This window comes from Melozone crissalis, unplaced genomic scaffold (genome assembly GCF_028551555.1).
Source record: "Melozone crissalis strain CALT ecotype California unplaced genomic scaffold, PUWL_Pcris_2 ptg000023l_1, whole genome shotgun sequence".
Lineage (NCBI taxonomy): Eukaryota > Metazoa > Chordata > Aves > Passeriformes > Passerellidae > Melozone > Melozone crissalis.
The window spans coordinates 21,784,552-21,808,000 of record NW_026535801.1 but is presented as its reverse complement, the minus strand read 5'-3'; the positions used below and the strand labels follow the sequence as shown (position 1 = coordinate 21,808,000).

Here is a 23,449-nt window from a genome sequence, read left to right as displayed (position 1 = left end):
TCCAGAAAACTCTGACCACTAACTGGTAGCTATGTGTGTGATATGAGTATTACTGATCATTTGTAGAAGTCAATCTGTGCAAAGCATAGTCTGAGACATTTTTCATGAATCTCTGAGCATAAAAGAGGTTTTGAATATTGAAGTGTTCCTGAGGTTCAGGTGCTATCTTGCTAGATGGACAGGATATTGTAGCTGGTGTCTGATGCTGGAGGATGTCTTTCCTGGGTGTTAGATGCTGCCAGTTTACAGAGCAGCTCAGAGAAGCAGCCTGCAATTTCTTCAGCCTCCTCATCTTGTGCCTAGGCACTGGAAGATGCCTCTGTGTATGTTTAGGTTTATTGGTTTGTGGGGGATGTAATGCTTAAGAATGACAGCATGCCCAGAGAAGCTATGGATGCCCCATCCCTGGAAGTGATCAAGGCCAGGTTGGATGGGGCTTTGAGCAGCCTTGTGTAGCAGAAAATGTCCATGCCCATGGCAGAGGGGTTGGAACTCAGTCTTCAAGGTCACTTCTGACCCTAACCAGGCTATGATTCTCTAGAAACTTCCCTTAATGCAAGCTTTCACTTATGAAGAACAAAGGTATCTTTGAGGAATGCAGGATATAATAAGCCTGTGCTTTATTTAATCATAGTTAAAGGAAAATTAAACGAAAAATTTTGATTTGATTTCAGCATACTGCCTAGTTCTCTTGACCAACAAAATCAGGGACAAAGGCTTTTCTGCCTTTATTCTCATTTCACAGCAGAATATCGGCTAAATGAAGTTTTTTTTAGTTACTTGATTGATCATTTCATATCTGTTACAATTTTTTATCTTTCTCTGATACCAGTCATGAATATACCTTTTGAATACCTCTCTCTGTTGATGGACTTCATCTGAACTGAAAAATATAGGCATCATATCATAAGTCATTTTTCACTGGAAATGCCAGTTGCTGCAGTGTTACTCCCTCCAATGTTCACAGGTAATTCCTGTTACTACCACCACAATTGGGTTAAACACAAAAACAAAAAGCAAAGATTTCTTTTCCTAGCAGGCTGGGGATGGCATGGTATTTAACACAAATTTTAAAGGAGTATAAACAAGAATACTAATGCATAACATTTAATAACATATGGTTCCAAAACTATTTGTATACAAACAAAATAGGTCAATGAATACAGCTAATTACTAGCCTCTGAAGCAGACTAGAGATGGCAAAAATGAATCAATTTAATAAACAGCTTAAATGACCTTTAAAATGGGCATTGAGCTTCACTTTAATGACCAGGCAAATAGCAATATGTTCCATCTTTGAGGTGTCTGAAGTTTGGAACAACCCAAAGATTCTTATTAAGAGTAAGGGTTGTGAGAAAAGTTTTCCTTTCATGTGCAAAAAGAGATAGTGCAGTGTGAAGTTACACCCATATGGGTCAGCAATGAAAGCTGCAATTGGGTACCTTAGCTCTAGGCAGCTTGGCTTTCCCGAACTGTGAGGAGTCAACAGAACTGTGACTGCCCAACTACCCCCAGTAATTTGTTCACCTAGGCAGTTGCCTGCTCAATCCTGAGTAGTGCAGCCACCCAACATATGACAAAATTCCAATAATAATTATATTGCAATTTAATTCAGAGCATTTAGATATGAGATGCTTTCATTGCTGGATAGATGTTTAACCAGTTGTGTTCAGCACACTTACAAAATCCGTTTGCTAAGAGTATAAAACCTGTTGCCTGATTTTGTAGGCTTTTTCCTCTTTCACTCCCTCATCCAGGGAATGGTGAACAATGTAGGACCAGGAATTATGAGTAGAAATCCTGTATCTCAAAAACCTAAGGGCTGTAAAGGCATCACCAAAAAATGCTCAGAGCATAATTGCCCTGAGGATGCCTTATCAGCACCAACATGCAGCTTGCTATAGTTAAAACTTTTAAAGCAACTCCAGCTATGCTGCTGTCCTAGTATGATTCAGAAAGCTGAGTACATGGAGCACACTGCAGAGAAAGCATGCCCTGAGCAGACTCAGCCAAGGAGAAGAGATGACGATAAGCCTATGCATCAGCAATTGTAATTATCTAGAAAAGGCTCAAAAAACATTATTGGTGCTGCTTCAAGCCATGGGTAAAATGGCAACTGCAGTGAAGTTGCTTCATAGTCTTCTCTTGTCTGTGTATGGAGGGAAGATTCTAGTCCTTCTTACATTCATCTCAAGCAAATCTCAATTACTTGGAATTTGTTCAGGAGAAGGGTAAATTTTACCCTGAAGGAATTAGGAAGCATTATAGATTCAACATATGGGACCATATGTCATTTGTATTGTTTCCAAATGTTTCTTTCTGAGCTTTTTCCCTCCATTGCAAACAGATTATTTCACCACACATTGTCTAGAGAAGGGGGCTTCATATTCCCATTTCTTTCATTTAGCCACTACTAAGTCTATATCAGTTTCATAATACTGTTGTTCAACATTATTTCATCCTTTGTCTCAAACATGCCCTCCATAAGTGTGGTTTGAGGCCAGTGCTTTTAATATGTTGTTCAGGCACTGCCAAAGTCAATGGCAGAAAGAGAGAATACAAGCAGAGATGGTCCTTAATCAAAATATTCCACTTTTTTATAAGGCTGTTCAAAATCAAACCAAGCCTTTTGCTTGACCCTTAATAGAGGGAAACCAGCAGTGATGTTTGATTGTGAGTCTAATTAAAATTGGAGATGTGTAGATTCTTCCTTCTCTTTGCTATGCAGATCAATATTCTCATGTAATGTAAATTGAGCTGGTCTTTATCTTCCTCTTTTCCTGTTATGTTCTACTCCAGCCTTGGAGAAGAGCTCTGGTGTCCAGTGACATCTGTTCTAAATCATGTTTTGGAAAAAATGTAAATATAGAAAACTTGAGGTCAGACCCAGACAAAGCACTGGGCTAGTTCCCAAGGCCTCTCTACATCTGGGTTTGTTTGATGTCAGGAAAGCTGTCCACAGAGTCTTCTGTGGTGGTAGCAAAAGACCTTTCATTTAAAGCTTTTTATGGATTTTTGCACAGGTACTGTAAATATTAAAGCCTTTTGTGTGCTCTCCATCTACAAAAATCTGTCACTGGCTGGATACTGGCCTCTTCTGAAAAGGAGAATGTCCTGAAGTGCACAAATTCTTCATCCTGTCCAAATGAATGGAGATGGTCTTCTGTGACATTCTCCAGCCTCAGGCACTCTCATACTTGTCATGTTCTTTGTAATTTGTTTTTGTTTGTGTCTAATTCTGGTAGTGTTTGGTTGCCTGTCTGCACAGGCCTGCATAGTTCCCAGACCTTTAATTTATCAGAATTTATAGATTTAAAAGATGCAAAGTTTTGCTGGGCAGTGATTGCTTCATATTGGACTACATGAGGGCAACATTGCAGAAGCAAGTGCTGAATGTCACATTCATGAAAGAGTTGAAGTGACTTCAATGGTCTGTTGAATTGTACAGAGCAGGCATCAGCAGACCTTAAATTCATGGTTGTGTTAGAAAATTACCATAGGCAGAGGATAGTAAACTTCTTGGTGTCTGTAAACTTGATAGTTGCTTTTTGTTTTCCTATTCTAAGGCCTTTTGGCACTGTTTGGGCATTATTGTTTCCTTAAGATCAATAACTGTGAAAATCAAGCTCTGTTGGAAAAGCCACAGAGAAGCAGAGACTTCTTAACTAGAAAACAGCTTTACAATGTGGAACCATGTGGAGTTGGCATACATTTTACATTTTTATCGAGTGTGTATTTACCAATTAGTCAGCAGCCTAAGCCAGTGGATTTAATGAACTTTGTGTGATTTATGCATAGCTTTTATTAATTGTGCCAATAGGGATAAACAGTGGATACAAATAGATGCAGATGTCTCACTTCTTTCTCCTTTAAGTGATACTATTTCTTGTCATTACGCTACTTTATTTTTTTATCTACTCTATGCATTAGAAAGTGATCATTTCTTATCTTCCATACTACTGTCCTTCCAAAGGTAAAGCTCAAAACTTTCACTAACCCATGTTCTCACTGGTCTGGGCTATGCCCAAGGCCAATGCAGAAGTTCAGAGAAGAAAGCATTTGCTCTTTCTCCCCTTTCTCCCATCAGTGCAATGTATATTAAGTAGTAAGTAGGCCACAGAAACAGAGAGCATGTGAATGACTTGAGATCCTGGTAATTTGAGCAGTCAGAGAAAAAGGGGCCAGCACCTGGCTTTCAATCTCTGTTTGAATGAATATTTAACTACTTTATGTAAAGTGGGACACTTTCAACAAATGAGGCTGAGAGAAACTTACCTAAGAATATTTTTTAATCCAGCAGTTAGGCTGCTCTCCTGAGAAGCATGATGTTCGGGCTCAGATCCCTGTACCAAATCACTTTAAGGAGGTGCTTGAAGCTACATCTTTTACAATCTAAGAACATGGCCTAATCACTGAGTTTTTGGATATCAGGGGTGGCAGCACTACCTCCTCTGTTTTGGGAAAGGAGTCCCCTTGTGACAAAATCAAAATGTTTTGTTTTTTCAGATGCCAGAATGAATTCTTTCAACATCTCTGAAGTTTTTTCATGTTATTTCAGCTGAAACTGTTAGTTAATATGACCTGAATTCACAAAAAAAAAGTTTGTTGCCCTAAAATTTCAGTGTTAGTGAGGGAACAAATTGATAAAAAAGAAGTCTCATTAACTTCTAACTCAGATTAGACACTCTACAGTTGTCTGGTCGTGGCACTTCCTGAATAGGGCCCATCAATGGCTGCGTTTGATGGTTTCTATTGGGATGCTTCCGTTCCACAGAGGTAGAGGTTCCTCCTCTTAAGAAGTAAGGAGGACTGTGATCTTGAGTACCCAGAATTGAAAGAAGATTTAAATTATCCTGCTGCAGAATGCTAACAGCCAAAATGTAGGAACACCTTTCAGAAATCTTCAGGCATTTTCATCCATTAAATGCCATTTGGAACTTACACAACTAAATACTAGGCTATTTTTAAAGATAAAACTCATTATGCACATTGGCAAATGTAGTGAGATCATTTTATTGACTTTGTATGCTACTTCAATAGTTTCTCATCTTCAAATGCTATCTTTTGAAACCATAAAAAAAAAAAAAGCAGAATCCAAAACATAGTCAGTTTTTGTGATGTCATTGACTTTTTCCCTTCAGTGAGTGTGGACAATAAGCACATTTTTCTGATGTTCTAAATTGCAAAGTTCTATTTTTATTAGATGTTAGAAATATTTGGGTGCCATTGTAGTTACACTTTGGCAGCAGCAGAGTACCTCTTATTCACAGGTTTGCCATAAATTCTTTAAAATTATGAGAAAAACACAATTGCTGGTAAGATTTTTGGGTTTGTCCTTTTGTTTGTACATGAAGGACAAACTTTATTGCCTCTTTAGTTGTGTGATAAGTGATAGGACATGAAACATTTGCTTCTGAATATTTTCATTCCAGAAACAAAACTAGGAAAGGTAATCAGCTGTGCTCTCTCAGCTCCATGGTCACCTTGGACCCTCTCTTACCTTGGTGTTTCACTGAAGTCTGATAGGCTCACCTTCTTTTGGTGAGCCCAGGTTCCCAGCTACTGTTTGGACACTCGAGTCTTTCTTGAACAGTGGCACAAGCTACTGCTGTTTCTTGTAAAAGAGGAGCAATATATCATGGGGCTCTTCATAGTAGGAATTGCCCTCTCTTCCTCTCTGTGCATTGAGCTGCAGTGAAATAAGTAATGATAATGTTTAGAATGTCATCATCAGACATCTGATTTTAATACTTCAGCAGAGGTAACTGGGAAATTCATCCCTCCGTTTCTGTGTGTGTTCAAACAGTTATCCCAGTCCTGGCTGTCTGCAGCCTTGGAGGAAAGAGAGAGAAGGACAATGTAATGGAACATTTGCCCTGTGCTGGCACTGTCAGATGGGACAGGCACCTCCTCCTCAGAGGCCACACGGCAGCTGCGTAGCCAGCCTGCCCACATCCTACTCTGCAAGGGATTTTGTTGAAACCTAGCAACTCTCTGAAAAATAAATACACAAAACATGTAAAGCTGAGACTTCATATGCCAAAACAGCTACCTAATACATTTTGTATCTCGGCACAAATTTTCCAGATCAAGCCCTAGTAGCAGAGATTGAATTGCAGAATGCAAAAAAAAAGTATGATAAATCTGGTTAACCTCTCCTATGCATTTTACAAATAAAAATAGGGATTTATGGTTCTGTATAAATAATATTGTGAGCAATGCTTAAAAAACCTGTGAAAGAACAGTAATTTGCTTTGGAAAAATATGTGTTATTGGTTGAGAGTAAGAAAAAGGGATAAATCACTAAAATTAACATATTTTAAGGAATATGGCTACCATCTCATAAGACCTCACATGGTTCATCATTATGCAGTGGGATAACACATTGACTTCCTGTATACTGCTGGCATGAATGAGTGTTTGCAGCAAAACTGAAAATCTTGTTTTCCTGTAAATGGTGTTATAGATAGGTTTCTTCTATTAATTGCCATCTTCAGAGTAGAAAAAGTATCTTTGGAACCTCTTATTTTTGTGTCTGCATTTTAAAGTTACTAATAATGTAAAATGACCTAATCAAAAATTAAATGTATGACAAGAGGAAGACAGTTTTCTGCTGCTCTACCTTGCGAAAGAAAACAATGAATTGTAACTTAGTATCCACAAGTTATGTTTCTTTCCTTTTTTTCTGTTATAATTTTTTTTCCAAAACTCATAGTTGTATGTGTCTCTTTAAAATAATTTGTGGTTTGTACATTATTTGAAAACATAAATTTTGCTAATTATCTTCTATTTGCTTTTGCCCACCCAACAGTTTCATATTCATTTAATTTAGACAATGATGAGCAGCTACACATTGATTCATACTCTCCATGAAAGAACAAGTTATTCTTAAATTTATTTTATTGAAGAACCTAGCATAAGAATTTTTCATCAAAGCTTAACCTTAAGTGCTCTTACATATTATTGTGGGTTGTTAGAAAGTACAGGCTCTCAGTTATCTCTGACTTATAACTGCTTCATGAGTTAATTTGAGTATTGTGCAGATAGACTGAGTGATGAACTTAAAAATGTACTGTATCTTCTACAAGTGAGGAGAAATGCATATTTCTCCTTCCCATTGTCTTTTACTTCACAGTGCTCTTTAATAATGGGAATAATATGGCCAATCCTGTCTAAAGACTGGACTTAAAATTCTGTTGCACATTTTCATTTTAATCTTATTTCTCTCAGCCATGTTAATATCAAGGTTTTTTTCTGATACTTTCCAATTTTCCCTTGTATTCATATGCCTAGTGTTGGGACTGGGTTCAGAGGAACTGGTTCCAGTAGGGAAGGTGTGCACCCATGTTAGTGTTTTCGGGATATGAGCCTTCCTGCTGGGGCCAGGACATTGTCTTTATTATTATGGCATTACTTCAATAGGAGACTTTGATGACTGTGTTCACAGGTAAAGCTGATTTTTGGGTTTTCTCTCCATGGGAAAGTTGGTAAAGTACAAGGCTGATATTAATTTATGATGTAGCAACTCAAGGCATGGCAGTGCTTTGCAAAGCTGTTCAGGGTAGATGTGAATCAGAGCCCGAGGCAGAATAGCTGGATGAGTGCAGTGCCGTGCCTAAGCTAATTAGTCCTACTGAGGAGGAGGATATGTTATGGAAGAGAGTTATGTTAATATGGCCATACTTCCTGGCTGTCCAAAAGAGAGAAATCAGAAGTGGCATTCTGTGTCAATAGGTACACTTGCACCAGTTTGTTCATGTTGTAATTCTGTGGGGTCCTTTGTAGGTCATTCACACAAGGAATTAGTGCACAGTAGTTAATAAAGTGTTAATTCACAAACTTTGCATACTCTGCAATACCCACAGACCCAAGTACAGAATCAGGACACAAACAGATTTTGGTGTTATATCACAAGCTATTCTATAGGGATATGCTATTCAATAGCAGCCAAGAATCTAATATAGACTTGTAAGAAAGGGGTTGAGAAAAAATCAGATATCTGTAGTAATTAGGAGGTAAAAAATATCCAAATCAACTCCACAAAAAAATTCCAGAAATTCCTTAACCTGTATTTTCTGGAGTGACAAGAAATTCCGTGTACCTGCAGTAACACACCATGGAAGAGCCTGATTTTCTAGAGGAGGTAAGCTATAATGATTTAAAAATCAGTCTTTCCAATGCCTCAGTTTGAACCTTGAAATTGATGCTCATTTTTCTAAAAGAGTGTTCATCATGTTCTGAGGAATAAAATGTCATCAAAGTCACTTGAATTAGTCACATATTTATGAGAGAAATAAAGAATCTAACTAATTCCATAGCATTTAGCATTTTTAAAAAGTACACTCAAGAACAAAGATTGTGTTCAGAGGGGAATATAATACAGTGAGTTGATATATTAATGCAAGCTGTGCCCTGTCAAGAACAAAACAACACACTGCCACATAAGCAGGTCACTATAATACCAGCAGGTCAACTTACTTTATTTGTATATGTGCACATATATGTACATCTTCCTCTGCCCCCATGAGCTGAAATCTTCACCAAAATTTTCTGTGGAAGCATTTAGGAAAGATCGGGTGAAAAGTACACATATTCTGTGTGCTTTGCACTCCCCAAACTCTTACTACAGGTAGTGTTGCTAAGTACTATGGAATACATAGCTTAAATTTGCTATATTATTACTGAGATCCCAGGGTTGGAATTCTTTGCAGACCTCCCTCACTCTTCTTTAAATATCTCTTCTACATTTTCTGAATTTACTTTGGTATTACTGTACGCTCCATCTACTACTTCAGGGTGAAAGATATACTACTTCAGGGTGAAAGATAAGGAACTGCACCACTGAAAATGATGAGCCCTTATTTTTATATGTATCTAGCATGCTTCCACTAGGTTCATAGTGTGAGTTGTCAATAAAAGGCTGTGATTTGGATTTGGAAGTAGTTAATAAAACCCCAAACCTAGATGCTCTTTCACAAGTTAACAGACATCTTTGAAGCCTGAAGGTTTTTTTCTACTCCTGCTTATTTTTAAAAATCTGTCATTGACTGAATAGTTTGCTTATGCTTTTTCAGTTTTTCTTTCAAAATATTCTTTCAGAATTTAGTGGCCTGAGTTTTATCTGTAGATTATGTCTGAACTATCACTAATTGAGGGTCCCAGTAGCATGTAACAACTCTAAAAAGAATCTACAGCAATCTGTAGTTCTGGTTCAAAGAAAAGGATTGCTGTAGAACTTAGGTCAGCAGCATTAGTTTCCTTTATCTAGTCAAGGTACCTCCTTTAATTCCAGCATTTACGAATGTCAGACCCAAGTACTGTAGCAGCACCAGGAAGCAAATATCTAACTAGTGGTATTTTTACAAACTTCAGTCAAGCTTGCTTTCATACCCCCTTTAAAAGTTACTGCTGCCAACTACCTTGAATTCAGAAAAAGACCTTCTTTCTTAATGAAGAAATCTACTGAGAGTTTTATCTTGGGCTTCTACCATTTATTCTTTGAAATATATGCTGAATCTGCTACACTCAAATTTGAGATACTAGTTGTATCAATATGGACCCATGGTTTCAAGCCTTTAGATATGCAAATTGTGTTTCTGTAACGAACAAAACCTTAGAGACCATGCTGTTGTGGTTCCACAGAGCCTTTATTGCGCCTCATCATTATGCTAAATTAATACAAATTTCCTGTGTGTCCGGAATTCAAAGTCAATCAAGTGGCTTAATCTCTGAGGGCATGGGATAAAAATGCTATTATTACAGTTTGGAAGAAGGTGAGGGATTACCTTTAAATGTATCCAGGCTATATGCTACAACAGCAACTCTGAAACACAGACCATTATGAACCACATCTTAATAGAGTGTGAACTTACAGATTGCCTCCTGCCCTACTTTTGATCGCACACACTGACTCCCCACACTGTGCTCTGCATTGTACGATGCTTTTTGGCAATGCAGCAGTTGGCTCTGTAGCGAAGTAGTGCTAGGAAGGTATTTGTGATTTGTTACTCTTCTTTAATGCACTGAATGTTTTGACTATTTTTGAAAGTTAATCTCACTGTTTACTTTTCATGTTTGTTTCATCTTTTTCCCCATATGCTTTCCTTTTCTTAGCATCCACAAGATGAACCAGTGCCAAGTGTCCAGTGAGTTTTCTGAAGCATATTAGCACATGAGATGCAGCTCTTAAGATCCACAATCTGCAGTTTGAAAACTTGTGTATTAGTAGCTCCAAATGTGTTTTGGAGACTATCTCTAAAATTGATGATACTGTCATGTTATTTAGGATTTGTATTTTAAAGTTGCCAAAGCTATTTATTTAATCATATTGACTAAATAATCATCCTGATTCTTCTTTGAAGAAATAGCTGCCATCTAATTGTGCAGAAGTATCATGAGTTGCTCCATTGTTTGTATTTGTAAGAATTTTTTTGAAAGCTTTTGTTTCTGAGCAATTTTGAAAATTTCTCATACCTCCAACATGGTGCATGGTTTTACTTTGGAAGACGGGGAAGGACAAAATATTCACTTGAGATTTTTTCCAATCCTCTTTTCTTTAACTTCACTAAATAAATAAACTGCATCAACAGTCTGAGTGCCAGCCGTGGCATAATGCTGAAGAGACAAGCTTCATGGCAAACCTCTGAATGCACAGTGCCTGTGTAGGTGTCCCTAGGGTAGGTGTTTCTACTTCAGGACTAGTACCTCAGATAAAAGCTCATGGAGAAGGGAAAATTTGGCATGTGCAGAAAACTGAAGAATTACTGGCTTTCCTTTGTCTTGATCTTCACACAGAATTTCAGCTTCCAGAAACTCAGGCTGATCTGGTGCACTGCTAGCAAAGAGGCAAGTGTAATACAACCTTCCTGCCATGAACAGTTGATCTTGAAATATCTTTACAGTGAAGATTCTGATATTGTCCTTGAGAAAAGTTACCTCAGCCTCCATTTCAGGTGCCTCTTAGGGATTTGTTCTGCTTGAATGTATTTATTTTAAGTTGATCTCTTTCCTGATCGTTAGCCACCTTACACACACACACATACACACACACACACACACACACACATCAACAAACAGAAAAATCCACCGCCCATAAAAAAGAGCATTTCCAGTCCCATCCAAGTCTATTTATCCTAATTTTCTCTTTTACACAGTAACCAAGAGAGAAAGCTTAGGGTACAGTATAAAAGTAGGGCAAGCAAAGATATTTGCCCAGAACACTCTCCAGCCAAACATGGTTTGTGGCTCAGAGATATCCTGATCTGGAAGTGATCTCTTCATATTTAATTGCTCTCTGTAGGCTTTTCTGCTGTGAAGTTCTTCATTAACTTGGAGTGATCATATGGCATTGCTCAAATGGTGAGAGAGACATCACTTAGCTAACACAATAATATGAGATAGATATTTTTTATCATCTGGTGGCTATTGTATTAACCAGGTCTTCTAGAACTAGGAAATAGGCCATGATATGTAGTAATTCCAGCATACCCAGAATGACCTGGTTTTCATCAGTAGCCATGTCTTCTGACAAGATCACCAGCCAGCTGCATTGTGGGATGCACTCTCAGCAGCATGGCCAGCAGATCATGGGAGGTGAGTCTGCGCCTCTGCTCTGCTCTTGTGAGACCCCACCTGGAATGCTGCATCCAGCTCTGGGTTTCTTAGCACAGGAAAGGCATCAATATTTGGTCCAAGTTCAGTGGAGGGCTGCCAAGTTGACTATAGGGATGGAGCACCACTCCAGTGAAGAAAGGATGGAACAGTTGGGGTTGTTCAGCCTGGAGAAAAGCTGGTTTTGGAATTACCTAATTGCAGTCTTCTGTACCTAAAAAGGGGGCTCACAAGAAAGATAGAGAGGAACTTTTCACAAGGAAATGTAGTGTCAGGACAAAGGAAATAGCTTCAAACTGAAAGAGAATAGGTTTAGGTAAGATATTAGGAAGAAATTCTTTATTCTGAGGCTGGTGAGGCACTGGAATAGGTTGCCCAGAGAATTTGTAGATGCCTCATCTGTGGAAGTGTTCCAGGCCAGGCTGGATGGAGCTCTGAGTGACCTGGTGTAATGGAAGATGTCCCTGCCCATATTAGGGGGATTGAAACTAGATAATCTTTAATGTTCCTTCCAACTCAGCAACTCAGGCCATTCTATGATTTTATGAATTAACCAAAAACTTCCACAACCATTTTGGGTCAAGTTTGAGAGGGAAAGAAAAATAACAATCAGTTAAGTCTTTTGCATTGTCCAGAAGTAGTTTCTGCCATTTAGATGGTTTAGCATGAATTATTTTTCCCTGAAGTTAGTTGTATTTGTGTAAATCTCTTGGACTTTGACTAATTGCCACACCTCTGGAACCTGCTATTAGATGTTATTATGTGCAGGGCTTATAAGGGCTTCTGTATATTCAACATCTAGGAAGACATCTTCAGGACCATACTTGTAGAAGCATGCTATTTGCTGACAGGTTTGAATCCTACCCGTCTTAGTCACTGGAAGTTGAGTCCTTTGGTATGCTGTGTTTAATCTCTGCCTTTTTTCCTCTACAGTCAAATCACTCACAATAGAAACTGAAAGAACTGACAAATACTGAAGGATCAGAACTGTGCTGGAAAGAAAAAAAACAGCAAAAGCCAAGATTCTAACTATTTATGGATCTTGTTTCCAACAAAGTGTATCTAAAAGCCACTGTCTCAGGGTTCAGAGACAGCTAAATGATTGATTTCACATAAAATATTTGTTGTTCTAATTACAGTATCATCTGGGTCGTTGGCAACAAACAGATGCAAAACCAGCCTTTACATACCATCTTGAAAAACTTATGATTTGCTTAGTGTGCTTTATAATCTAAAGCATATGGCTTTGCACATAAGTGCAGTATCCAAAATGAAGCTGTACGTAATGAATCACTGGGTGGGAGAAAATGCATTGCTTCTGTTACAAGTTCTTTCAGTGTGTGTATTCAAATGGTTCTGTTTAGGGTTATAAACAAAAGGATATGCTCACAGATTGAGCAGTGTGTTACAGATTCTGGGATGCACATGACATCAAAGGGGCTACACTAATTTCCCTAGAAGTCTATGGCTCTTGGCACTATGAGCACACTCCATCTGAATAAACAGAATTCTAGTTCACCACAATTGTGTGGGGGATCCAAGGTGATAGTGAGGCTTGGTTTTGTTTTATTTTATATCTTTCTATAGGATTTTTTACTCCTTCAGATTCTGTGTGTTCAGTGAATTGAGTAACTATATTTGAGCTATAGACTACAAAGCACTTGACACTGAAAATTATTAAATCTAATATATTATTTTTATGTAATGAATCCAGGTAAGAACTTTAGGTCCACTGGAGTTGCTAAGGATTAATCATTCTTTCAAAGCATCAATATATATATTTTTAAAGCAGTAAGCATCCTTTCCATTAGCAACACTTATGTGAAGATTCAGTAAGATACTTTGTGAGCTAGCAAGGGCTGAGGTCTTGTAACTCCTCAAAGCACATCTGATTTATTGCTCTTTCCATGCTTGCTTGTCACTAGCAGCATGAAGTGTGCCAGCTCCTATAAATATTCCTGGACACTCTTATGTACAGGAAGGGACCAAGGGAATTTGGTGGCAGGAATGGTTCCCCTCATACTTGATCTCATTATATCAATAGAATAGATGGCCTTATTGAACATTTGCAGACATCTGAAGCTACTGGTAGGTAAGCATGAAATATTCTGGAGAGAATTACAGTTGTTAATAGTATTATGTCAATATGCCTCCAGGCTCCTGGTGTTACTAGATTAATTTAATCCTCTGATGCCAGAACATAGGTTCTACTGCTGCACATTAATGGGTTTTATTCCCTTTTCTTATTTTCCTCAGTTTCTCAGTACCTTACTTAATCCTTTATTTTTTTGTCTTTTTTCTTTTTCCTAGAGTTTTCTCTTTTCCCTCTTACTAACTTCAAAAGGGAAAAAAACATAATGAAGACATACCTTATTACTGAAGTCACCAAAGAGTCTTGCTCTTTATTCTCACCTACCCTGTGTTGTTGTCTCTTGGTGTGGTTTTGCTGGACTGAGATAAAGATCTTAGAGAGACAGTGTGTTTATTTTCTATCAGCCTCCAGCATTTTTGCAGAACTACCATAATATAATTGAATTTATAGTATTTCACATAGACGGGGTAACTGCATTATTTCTGAATGAAGCTACAGATTACTCTACAGTATATGTTTAGTGAAGCCTTTAGACCTGTTATCCTGTCCTTGTTTCTGATACTTTTATAGTTGGTAGCATTAACAGGCAATGTCCAAATGCCCTGTGATGTGAACCAGGTATCTTTTAATGTGTGCTCATACTAAAGTCACACTGACTGCAGCTTAGTACAGGGATATGCAGGATAGTTCTGCACTAGCAGGATTGAGTATGGGAGGCAGACACAGCAGGAGCTCAGTGAGGACTAACTGTTTGAGTATTCACTCTGCTTCCCAGGCACATTTTTCATTTTACTCCTGTTTTACACTTAAGGTATGATAAAAATTTGTGCAGATGGTGGAGAATCATGGCAATGTAAAAGAAGGAAAATACATTTGTATGAACACTCATAGCCAAATAGCATTGTGTGCCCTTTGTAAATCACTCTTTTTAAAAACAAAGCTGAAATAAAGAAAATTATGAAGTCTAGTTAATTTGCAGCAGTTTTTACTGCATAAGTGATGTTCAGTCAGTCCCATTTAACACTGATATGAATGGGACCAGAATCATTAGCCCCTTGAGTTCTCTCCTTGAACAGACTTGCATAGCACACAAGAAAATGTAGCTGTTCCTTGAAGTCAGCATGCTGCACATAATTATCCACTAGCATCCAGTCCAGGAGGAGGTTGTATATTATCATTGTCTATGAGGTCATTTCTGCATTTGCCTAAGACTTCAAGAGGAAAAGTGAAGTTAACTTGCTGCCTTGAAAAATGATTCAAAACTGGAAACTTGAAAACATCAAAATACATATAAATTATCAAAGGAGAACAAAGACAAGTTTTTTCACAAAAGTCTTCTCCCCAGGCTATAACAATGCTTTACATAGGCATGATCAATATATCCAGGCTTGAGAACCAAAGTCTTTTGGAATAAATTAGACTGGCAGGAAAAGAAACAAACAAAGAACAAATTAACATGATTTTAAACATTGCTTAAATTTTCATGAATGTAGACCTTGAGATGTTATGATGAGATCCCATGAGTCTGTGCTAATATTTGCTTATAATTAAGGGTTGCACTTTCATGTTTCATCTGATATTATAGATTGGAAATCAGCTACATGCTTACTATTTTTCTTGTCATAGTGATTTCTCTACTTTATTTGCTTACTCTGTTAATCATATATATGATTCCTTAAATGGCCCCATTACCTTTCCTTTGACAAGCTGCCCCTTCTCATACTCTAAATCTCCTTGTTTGAGTAATTAGGGAAAAACTACCCTTCCTGTGATGCCAGGTTTGTGTTCACCTGTAGCAGAAAAGGAGGTAAGACTAACCCCTCCCAAACTTGCCTGGGTAAATGGCTTCTGAAGGAAAATGAGTGTACTCAGCTCTACTCGTCAATATGTGTTGTGGAGGATGAAGTCCTTTCAGCAAGGGAATTGACAGCAAAGCCTCTTCAGGGCACTGACACATTGGCAAAGACCTCTTGTGTGCATTCCTTGCAAAAAAAGTAAGATGTCAAACAGTGTTTAGAGCCCTAGGTGTGCTGCACCATCCTTAAAACAATCTGATTCACCTAAGTTTATTTTTCAAATTCCAAATGCAGTTAAGCTCATATTCCTCACCATTTCTGTGCAGAATTCTCCATATAGGAAAAATTAGCAATGTTTGGCAAGATTATCAGCACCAAGAGGTTTTTGAAGCAAGAGTTTAGTCATTAGGAGTTTATGGAGACCCTTACTTCATTTCAGCAAGCAAAATCTGATGGTTCTTTTCTTCTGACATGGCTGCTTGGTACTCATGCTTTCAATATTAAGATAATCAGAACAATAAGGACACCTAAGATGAGATCTTCACTGAATATCAAGTGAAGTCAACTGCTCCATGGGAAGTCATTAGAAAAATACATTTTTGCCACTACTGTTTTGAAAGTATTGGTCAGGGCCCAAATCCTAGATGAAGAAGTCCATGTGTCAGTGCTAAAGAGCAGTTTGAAGTCTTTTGTTAAATCTTACTGCTTGGCAGTTTGTGTGTTTCTGAAGGAGTCCTTTGCAGCTTATGGAAAGGATGGGTTTTTAAACAGAAAACTCTTCTAAATAAGATTAAATAAATGTGCTAATCATCTCCAAGCTAACATATCATTAAAAATGTCAGTATAATGGATATGATGGCTACCTGAAGAAAAGTATTTCCATTCCATTTTTTTTCTTAAGAAAACAAAGAAGAAGAATCATGTGGAAATTCAGAAACTAATCCCAGAATTTAAAAGATGAATACAGATCTTCTACAGACTGAGCCTTCTGATAAAAATCACATTTGAGAAATTAATTTTTGTTAAAATAGATGTGATCTCTATCACATCTTCAATAGTTTTTGCTGAAGTCAAAACATGCCTTTCTAAAAGTTTATAGTCTCAACCTGAGTTTCCATCATACTGCTAAATATTTTTTCAACTAGTTGATTGTTTTCAGTATGTGCTGTAGTTCTGGTCTAAAATTTTATTGTGCTTCTGACCATTAGTTAGTCTAGACTTTTGTTTTTGAATTTGAAAACCCCTCCACCTTCTATATAGGGGTTTACACTTTTGCTTCAGATCACCTCTTCACCTTCCTTTGAAAAGAATGAAGTAGAACAATCTTGTATTTCTCGCCATGTGGCAGATTTTTCAGAGTTCAAGTTGTTCCTGTTCTCAAAACATTCTGCTCTTTATTGCATTCACCTTAAAATAATTCTGTACACAACAATAAGACTGTTTTTCTGTTTCTGTTGAGTAGTCTTCCTTTCTTTGCACCCAGTCCATTTCATATTCAGCTGAATATCTGTACCTCCCAAGTCTCTCCTGGAGACACTGCTTTCCAACTATGTAATTCCCAGTTTATAAAAATGTATCTCGAATGTTTGACTTCACGTTTACTTGAACAAATATCTCTTTTTAATCTGTCTGAGCTCTGCAAGTCCTGGTTTTTTTGGCTTGGGCTCTTATCTATCAAAGAAATTAAAAGGATAACCAACAGTGGTAATAGAGGACTAAACAGAAACACCATCAGCTGCTTTACTTTCTTTACCTTCTACTCCAACAGATTGATCCAGTAGCCGGTTCAATTTCCCTTCCCTGTAAGCCACATCAGTTTTGTGGTGTCTTTAGGGAAGCATCCATGAGCCTGCTCAGCCAGGTGTCAGCCTCTCTGAGCCCAAGTGAGATGAGGATGCCCAGAGTCTCAGCTACCCTGCACTTAGATCAGCTGACATAGTGCACTTGGCAGAAAGCATTTTGCCTGCTTTCAGTTATTTCCACACTGCAGTAAGTGATTTAACAAATAAAAAATTGTAACCTAAGGAATTTCTGTGCTCAGAGATTCAAGAGAATTTTTTCTTCCAAACAAAAGGGGGTCAGATCTCTTTCTTAAAAAGTGGTGCTAAAGGACAACCTGAAGAAAGTGCATGTGCTCACCCTCTCATCTGGTTTTTAAATTTGTAGCAAACTAAGGAGCCTGGACATGCCAGAGGGACATGGCACAATTTCTGTGCAGTATAGACAATACCTTGTTGATGATGGTGGTGCTGCTAATATTTCTATTAAATTACAAGTGACTTTTTTCTTATTGGTGGCTTTAAGTTTGTCATCAAAGCAAAATATTTTAGAACAGCATTTAAAATGCCTATTCAACTGCTGAGTGTTGAGCACATGTTAATACCATTTTCTCCAGCTATGGTAGTTTATGATAAATGTTACCAGATTTTGTACTGTTCATGTAGTGTGCAACTAAGACAAATGGGCCCACTGAAAGGGTATTTCCTTTGGAGAACACAAGCTGCAGACCACCCGTAGAATACACAGAAATAATTAAGTGTCAGGATAAAAAGGTAGAGCAAAATATTAGCGACTCAGAATCCTAATGAATGAAAGACATTAAAAAACCAGCCTATATATATGTGTGCTTTGAAAAAGGAAACATGCAAAGGCCTCAAGAGCACTTAGGGGAAAGGGAAAAGAAAACTACCACATCACATTATTTTAATGTTTAAAAATTTCTAAATATTTTTGTGCTGTGTTTTTACTTCTGACAAGCTGCAGAGAGGTGTGTGAAATTATGCAGAACAGAGAGTACCTGAGTTCATACCAGCCTCTTTCTAGAATAAAAAAATTCATAGAGAGGTATTCAAAAACTATATTGCTGTAAGAAAAAAACTCAACTAGCTTTGTGACTGAAAATATTGCTTGCAAAAATTGCAGACCCTGCTGTCCTGAAGGAGGAAGCTCTAAGATCAGTTTGAGTAATTTTCAAAGCAGAGAGAGGCTAGAATGTAGTTATGACAGGTCTTCTGCAACATTTTCAGACTTCAGAGAGAAAAAAATTGCATTTATATCCTATCTGAATCATAGTGAAAAAAACTTTCAAAAAAACAGATATTATTTGGGCACCCAGTTTCCTCAGTTTCGGCCTTGTCTGTTTGTATACAATACAGGCAAATAGCAAAGGTTCTGGCTCAGCCATCACAATCTCTTTAGCAAAAAAATAAAGGTTCACTTAACTTTGAAAGTATAAAGTACTGAAGCATTAGGTATTAAATTGGCAAGCAGCATGAGTGTATTATTTTGAAGTTTTTTTGTATTAGTGAATAAATGCACTCTTTCTCTATAAAATTGAGTTTGAATTTTAGACCCAGCTCTGGTGGTCATTTAAGCCACCATCCCTCCCAGGTGCTGTGATGGAATGGAACAAATGCTCCTCTCCCACGCAGACATTGCAGTTGCACACTGAGAGGAAATGAATATTTTTTAAATTATATTGTTGAGCAGAAGAAAGTGAAAGAGAGAAAATGTCTAAGAACAGTCAGTCCTTTGGCTGAAAAGGCCAAAGTTCAAACATCTCCTCTACCTCGCTCAGATTGCAGGTACAGACTATAAGCTGAGTACATAATAAACCTCTGTAATGTTACCTGCTCCTTAAGGCCAGATTTTGTCAATAGATTTGTGAGATTAGAGCCCTGCATCTGCAAAAGCCATATTAACCTCAGTTTTGAAGTATTTAAAGGAATTCATGCTACTTGATCTTTGTGCTGATCTTTTGTATAGGAGCAGGTTCCTTTTGTGGTATGGAATGCAAATGTATAAGATGTATATTTTTCCTTCAGTGCTGCCAAACTGTTTTTATTCATACTGTCACTAAAATAATTTTTAACCGGGAGATATGAGAAAAGTCAAATGCATGGGGATAATAATCTGAAAAGTAAATCACCTTTCTTTGTTCCCACAGTATCTTGTAGTAACTTACTAACTTAATGAAAATAGTTACCCTGTAATCCAAAGTATGTACCATGGAAATACCTGGTAAAACAGAATACAGCACACCATAATGTCTTTTCTCTAGAATTCTAAAAAAAAAATCATTAAAAAAAAATAAATAAACCACACCCCCTCCAAAAATACAAAACAAAACAACCACTAAAAAAACCCAAAACTTAGCAAGCTGTTAATTCTTTTCAGAAACCCTTCTGAAATACTTCATCCTTAAATTCTGCTTTCCAGATGACTTTAAGCAACTGTTACTTTACAGCACATCACAAATTATATGAAGAAAGCATAATTCCAAACTGATTCATTTAATCTGATTAAACAGAGAGCCATGTCAAGAAGGTAGCCTTTTTATATAAAGGAAATGATGATAATAGACCAGGTCTCATCAATCAAGAGACTTTATTACTGTCTACTGTAGAAAAACTATTTTGTTGCTGCTGAATGATACGTTCCTAGCTAGTCACAATATACCTCATTTCCTGCTTAGATAACAGAAGATATTAAGAAAAAGTGTGAAAGGAATAAGGAGCTGTGTGATATAGATATACGGAAGAATAAAAAGTGGTAAAAAGTGAAAATTAAGTTCTGCATCAAAACTTACACTTGAGCTAAGTTTCAAAAGAGAAAACAAAGATTCCCAAGTTTCTGTTTGCTTACTTTGAATAGAACAGGCTTGCTAATAAATCCAGGACCAAATAGGACAGAAGAAAAGACTGTTTATGGACTAAAATGTGCTAAGACGTTCACAGCACCTGGCACAGCTTAAAACTAAATTGTGTTATCTTACTCTAGGTTCAGAAAACTGTCTTGAACAGAAGCTGAGAACACCTCGTCGACGATGTCAGCAGCCCAAAATGCTGAATAGCCCTGAGGATAACATGTACTATAACCAGTTAAATGTGAGTTCAAAGTGGCAATAAAGCTGTTTTACTGGCTTTGTTTCCAGTTAATAATTCTGTTATTAATACCTGTTTCAGCCCCTCCAGCCCCACCCCCACGTTCTTCTGCTCTCGTCTTGAACATGTGCTTATGCTCTTTATCTGTTGCTTTCATGTCAGGATGTCTGCCTTCACGGTGAATAATTGATGTGGTTTATCAAAGACGAGCAAGATGCATGCTTCATCAGGCTCACTTGAGCCCTTTGATCAAAAAAATTATGCTGTGACTTCTGATATTATCAGCATCTGCTTGCATTCAACACAAAATCACTTTGAATTAAAAATTAACGACTTGCTGCTTTGCTTTGACTGTATGTTCTTGGCCCTCTCCACAGGGAACTCTAGAATATCAAGGGAGCAAGAGGAAGCCAAGAAAACTTGGGTAAATATCTATCTTCTTAGTTCTAAGCAACTGTAAACAGAAGAAGTCCTTTGTGATATTACAGAATATGCAAAACTTTCTAGAGAGGTTTCTAAAAATAAACAATTAACATATTTCTGTGCATTTACATTGGACATTTTCTGCAGAGGCAAATGTAAAACTTGCATGTACTGCTGTCTGCAGACACTAGATCTGATTCTTACAAAATATGCTCCCCAGCTCTCTCTGTGTGCTGTTATTACCAAAAAAATTAGCATTGTTCATATTTTGAAGTGTGTTTCCCACAAGTGGAAGGTGCCAGCTGTAGGGTGTTGGAACTGAAGGGCTGTGACCTAGAGCAGTGCCAGAAGCCCTGCCAGCCCCACAGCAGCACACTCACACTGGCCTCTTGTCTTCCTGGGGAGCACATGTGAGGGGCTGACAGAGGCCTCTGCACAAAAGGGAATTGCTGCTTCTCTGTTAACTCAGTCAGTTCTCATTGCTACATGAGCAGTTACCTCCTGGTATAGATAGAATAAACTAGGCTGGCTCCTCTACAATTGCCAAAATATTCACTTGCCTGATCACGTCGATCAGAGAGAACTGATGGATACTTACACAGACACATTTAGTCCAAAATTTACCAGAACCTTCTGTGTTTTTTTCCTTTGGTTTTTATTAATCTTCTGATTGTAACTGTATGAACAAGATGTCTTTGAGTCAAGGTCAAAGTCCTAATTTTTGCAAGATTTGGTTTATTTTCTCTCCCTCCCCTAGTTTAAAAAAGTTTGTATTCTGGGAATAAGAACACTATCAGACTGCAGTGCTCATCATACATCACAGAAAAATGAAAGTCCTTTGCTGTCAGTAGGGCTTTTCCCAAAATTTGATGCTGTAGTCCTTGGCTCATATTCATAGCAAACCATCATCTGAAATATGATACCAAAATCATATCCTACTTGTGGAACATACACAGACAAAAATCCACATTGCTTAAATTAAATGCCCATTTGGTGCAAGTAGATGTTCTATCATTCTATACTCCCAAACTGAAAGATGATATTGTATTTCCCTGATCCTCAGAACCATTCAGAATATAAAATATAATAGCAGTTGGAATATGTATAAAAAGCTGTGTCTTTCTCATCAAATCATCCCATCTTTTTTTTTCCCATTTTTATAGTAGGGCTTTCCCTTTTTACATCCACAGAGTAGTTTTTATTTCTGAAGGTATTGACAGTGTTTAATTTAAGGAGTGTTGTTTGTTTATTTTCAAGCCAAATCAAAGTGCTGGATGGAGAGGATGAGTATTATGAATCATTGTCCGCTGTTGAATCTACCCCTGAAGATGACAGTTTTCTCAGCTCTCCATCTCCTCCTACAAGAGATCTGTCTTTTGCACAAAGCTGAACCTCACTCACTCTATTGACTAATACTGGTAAGAGTATTTTCCTGCTGATAAGCTCTTCCAGTTAACTTTGTTTATGTGTGTTCATGTAATATATTAAAAATATCATGTTAGCTAGCTACTTTAGTTCACTGTTTAGACAGGTGTACACTGTCACATTTAGCTGTATTTCTATAAGCAATTGCAGTAAAGGAGAGCAACAGTACCTGTATCTGTTGATGTTAATAATGGACATACTTATTTAGCAGCAAGGTTAATTTATCCAATTCTAACCCCTTCTTTCCTGCCTCCCCCTCCCCTGGCTGCTGTTCCCACCCTGTGCCATCCCTTCTGTTGTGCTGGCACAACTGCTGGTAGAGTTGTGTGAAAAGTAAGATGAAGGAACTGAACTAGATTAAAAGAACACTGTACTAAAAATTTTAATTTGGGGTCATAGTGAAAATGTTTTGTATTTCATTTGACTGATATTAAACATTGTCCTTTATAACTTTCTCTGCTGTGTATGGCTCTTAACACTAGAAAAATGTACAGAGTAAAATAATTTAAAATATAGTTGTGTCTCAGTTTACCTTGCAAATAGTTTTCTTCTAAAGCATTTGTTTACCATAAGTCTAACTCTAGGAATTATTTCAAATATAAGAAGTAAAACAGTTTTAAAGCTAATGTTTCACACACTGCTTCATGTAGTCCTTGTGACTGAAACCATCATTATGACCTGCTATTCTTGTTATCCCTGCAAATATTTAATTTATTCCTTAAGCTATATGTCTGGGCTCCAATCACTCCTACATTTCCACAGCCCTCTTGTACCTAGCGAAGGGGAAGAAGTCACCTGCAAATTTTTCTACTTGCTTTTCACTTTCTTTGAAAATCCTTAATGATAACAGTATGTGACTTTCTATAGAATACTGAGATTCTTTGACAGTTACTGTTTCCATGGCAGAAGCCAACTATTTCACCTTACTCTTTTATTTCTGGTGCAGGAACACCATTTTGACCTGTGACCATTCTTTGCTTCTTTTCCAGACGTGCTCTTGTCAAAAACTTTTGGAAATAAAGTGTTCACATTTACTGCCTTACACATTTGCTCAAAATTATTCATTTTTTTCTTTTTTAACAAACAATACTGATTAAATCTGACCGTGTGTTTTACAGACCTGGTTATGATCCTTGTTTTTATCTCTGCTGCAGTGAGTTTACCCTGATCTGTGCTAATAGATCTTCCTATTGGAGATGCACCTCACACCTGTTCCTTAA

The 23,449-nt window shown here is 37.5% G+C and overlaps 1 protein-coding gene across 2 annotated transcripts in view; it reads left to right on the top strand.

The window, feature by feature from the left end:
• Window positions 1-22,684, top strand: part of MYO3B (myosin IIIB) — a 188,153-nt gene extending 165,469 nt beyond the window's left edge. For both annotated transcript variants that reach the window (XM_054277506.1, XM_054277507.1), the window contains 3 exons: window positions 20,278-20,384; window positions 20,759-20,805; window positions 22,062-22,684. In XM_054277506.1, the coding sequence (XP_054133481.1) occupies window positions 20,278-20,384; window positions 20,759-20,805; window positions 22,062-22,194 (287 nt within the window). In that variant the 3' untranslated portion in view covers window positions 22,195-22,684. The remainder of the gene's footprint in view (window positions 1-20,277; window positions 20,385-20,758; window positions 20,806-22,061) is intronic.
• Window positions 22,685-23,449: the final 765 nt, after the last annotated feature.